Source organism: Selaginella moellendorffii, unplaced genomic scaffold, assembly GCF_000143415.4.
Source record: "Selaginella moellendorffii unplaced genomic scaffold, v1.0 SELMOscaffold_33, whole genome shotgun sequence".
Taxonomy (NCBI): Eukaryota; Viridiplantae; Streptophyta; class Lycopodiopsida; order Selaginellales; family Selaginellaceae; genus Selaginella; species Selaginella moellendorffii.
Window position 1 is genome coordinate 1159441 of NW_003314294.1, and position 3314 is coordinate 1162754.

Sequence of the window (3314 nt, forward strand, 5' to 3'; positions counted from 1 at the left end):
TAACACGTTTGGACCAAAAGCTCCGACTTGAAAAGTCAAGAGCGGGAGTGGAACTCCCAACGAAGTGCTCGAGGAACGAGCACGAAGCGAGCACAAGGCGAGGCTCCAAAAAGGGACCCAAAAGGACCAACACATGACACATGGGAGTGTCCGAGATGGACTCGAGTTGGAGTCCGAAGTGGAGTCCGAGATGGACCCGAGTTGGAGTCCGAAGTGGAGTCCGAGATGGACCCGAGTTGGAGTCCGAAGTGGAGTCCGAGATGGACCCGAGATGGAGTCCGAGATGGAGTCCGAAGTGGAGTCCGAGGTGGACCCGAGATGGACCCGAGTTGGAGTCCGAGATGGAGTCCGAGATGGAGTCCGAGGTGGACCCGAGATGGACCCGAAATGGAGTCCGAGATGGAGTCCGAGATGGATCCGAGATGGAGTCCGAGATGGAGTCCGAGATGGACCCGAGATGGACCCGAGATGGAGTCCGAGATGGAGTCCGAGATGGAGACCGAGATGGAGTCCGAAGTCGAGACCGAGACCGAGATCGAGACCGAGACCGAGACCGAGATCGGGACCGAGACCGAGACCGAGGCCGAGGCCGAGACCGAGCCCGAGTCCGAGTCCGAGTCTGAGTCCGAGTCCGAGTCCGAGTCCGAGTCCGAGTCCGAGTCCGAGTCCGGAGCCTGAGAGGGTGAAAGCCCAAAGCGTTCGTCTCCCAGACCCTGGGGGGTTTGGTGAGCTCCAAAAGTATAGTGAGGGGGAGGACTGCAGTGGAGCCAGTTTGGCCAAGAAAGGCCAGTTTGGCCCAGGAAGGCCGGACCCAGTGTTGGGTGATGAGCTGCCCACTGGGAAGTCCAAGACTAGAGTGAACACAGACCGACAAGCGGGGTAGCTTGGTGAAGTGTTCAAGAGCCGGCTCTAGTTCCCCCGGGAGATCGACTGGCCAATGCTCCCAATCCAAGTGTGGGTGGCACTACCTACTTGGATACCTGGTGTGGCTCAACGGAACCCGCTCTAAGCCCATGGCTAGAGCACCCAAGGGCAGAAGGCGAGGAGAGTACCTAGGTGGCTTGCGTAAGGCCACGGTGCTCCGAAATGTTGTCCCAAAGGCCCAGACTGTGGAAAGGAAGAGGAGCAGTCCTCTGGGGTAGTGACCAAGGACACAGTCGTGTGGTGAGGAAGTCCCAGAGGACCGTGGGACTTAGTGGTCGGGCCTGTGGGTCTCGATCCAGTGGCAGTGTTGGCAAACACGGCCAGGGGCAGAAAGGGACTTAGTGGGGACTGACAGAGGGATATTGGGGAAGGCTATTCCCCTTGTCGGTGGGCATCCTAAGGATGCTAAGGAGTGGATCTGAGATGACCACTCCCGGATGGTTTGCCTAGTCTTGGAGAGCCAAGATGGTGATGCAAGTGGTATTGGACTACCAGTGTGGCAAAGGTGATTGGGCATGGCCTTAGCGTAATGGGCTGCTATGTCGGTGGTACCTTTGAGCATCGGTCATGGGATCGGACACGTGGAGCACTTGGACCAAGTGCAAATGTTGAGTGGCATGGATGCCATTCTCGGGGCTAGCAAGTCCCAAGTCCTGGATTGAACTTATGGAGGTTGTGAATGAGACTCCTCCAAGTGGTCAGAGGTGTGGTTAAGTGACTAAAGTAGAATGGAAAATTTAGTCGCTTACAGTCAGATAGTGTCAAGAGAAGGTTTAGCTGTCGATCCAGCCAAGATGCAGGTGATCATGCAACTGGTGTCACTAGAGACTGTGAAGCAACTGCAGGCATTTCTTGGGCATGTGGGATATCACCGCCATTTTGTGAGGAAATTTGCCGAGAAAGCTCTACCCTTGACTAGCCTGCTGAAGAAGGGGGCTAAATATGAGTGGACAGCTGCATGTGAGGCGGCCTTCCAACGCTTGAAACTGGCACTAGCGAACGCGCCAATTCTGAAGATGCCGGATTGGAATCTAGAGTTTTACGTTCATGTGGATGCATCAGCAATGGCCATTGGTGTGGTGATGTGTCAACGATCAAATGGACGAGCAGATCATCAAATATGTTACAGCAGCCGTCAACTTTTGACAGCTGAGAAGAGCTATTCAGAAACTGAGAGGGAAGGACTTGGCATGATCTATGCGATCCAGCAATATCGGCATTATCTACTTGGCAAGGAGTTCGTGTTTTTCCTCAATCATTAGGCATTGAAGTATTTAATAGGGAAGCCATGCAAGACGGGAAGAATCACACATTGGCTGTTGCTGCTCTAGGAATTTCAGTTCCAGATTGTGTTGAAACCTGGAAGCAGCCATTAGATGCCGGATCACTTATCGAGGCTGCCACCACAGGACAGTGATGAGGAAGTAGGCGTAGAGGATGATTTGCCAGACGCACCTATCTTCAATTTGAAACGGTGCCAGACTGGTATGCCGAGATGGTTAAGTTCCTTGGCAATGGCGAATATCCGGCAGGGTTGAATAACTGGCAGCAGTGACGGCTTCTATTGCAGAGCCGACTCTACACGATGGTTGGTGGTGTATTGTACCGGATTGGACGAGATAGCATACTGAGGTGGTGTTTGCTACCACATGAGATGACTAAGGTGATAGTGGCATGCCACAACTCGGCATATGGAGGCCACTTTGGAACAGAAGTGACAGTGGAGCTTGAAGTTCCAGCCTTGAGGACAGCTGTAGAGCATGCTATGGACTGGGATGGTGCCATACAGCAAAGGTTGAACGAGCTAGAACGATTGGATGAGACGAGGTTGCTAGCATTTCAAGCTAGAGAGGCATTGCAGAAGCGGAGAAAGAAATGGCATGATGATCACATTCGAGAGCGGAAGTTTGCAATAGGGGATTTGGTGCTGTTGTATGGCAGCAAGTTTTGGAAGCGGCCAGGAAAACTCAAGATACAGTGGCTGGGCCCTTACGTGGTGGTGAATGTCAACAACAATGGCTCGGTGCAGGTGGCAAATTTGAGTGGGAACTTGCTGCCAACGCGGATCAATGGTTTCTGATTAAAGAAGTACCATCCACGTTCAAATGTTGAAACAGCTGGAGCTGAGCGAGAGTCCAATGTGTCAGAGTTGTCTGAATCAGAGTCAAGGATGACCAAAGCTGAGGCCAGATGAGAGCTGTGGTTGTAGCTGAATGGGAAGTTCCAGAATTGAATGGAGGTATGTTGGTGTTTTCATTGAAGAACAAATGTAGAAGACATAGGTAGAGTTTGCTGCACATCCTTGAGAGGAGCAGCTGAGGGGGGAGATTTTATGAGTTCAGGTGTGGAGCGCCAGGAGGATTTATTTTTGGAGGCTGCAGACATCGGTG

The 3314-nt window shown here is 52.7% G+C and overlaps 1 protein-coding gene across 1 annotated transcript; it reads left to right on the plus strand.

Moving 5' to 3' along the window:
* The first annotated feature begins 2509 nt into the window (after positions 1 to 2509).
* On the plus strand, positions 2510 to 3004 carry LOC112348836. The gene has a single exon (XM_024682070.1). It carries the CDS (start codon positions 2510 to 2512, stop codon positions 3002 to 3004), a length of 495 nt encoding a protein of 164 aa, XP_024537838.1.
* The last annotated feature ends 310 nt before the right edge of the window (positions 3005 to 3314 follow it).

What these genes read in the sequence shown, in the direction of transcription:
- LOC112348836 (XM_024682070.1), top strand. Translation starts at nt 2,510, where the DNA reads ATGGTTGGTGGTGTATTGTACCGGATTGGACGAGATAGCATACTGAGG.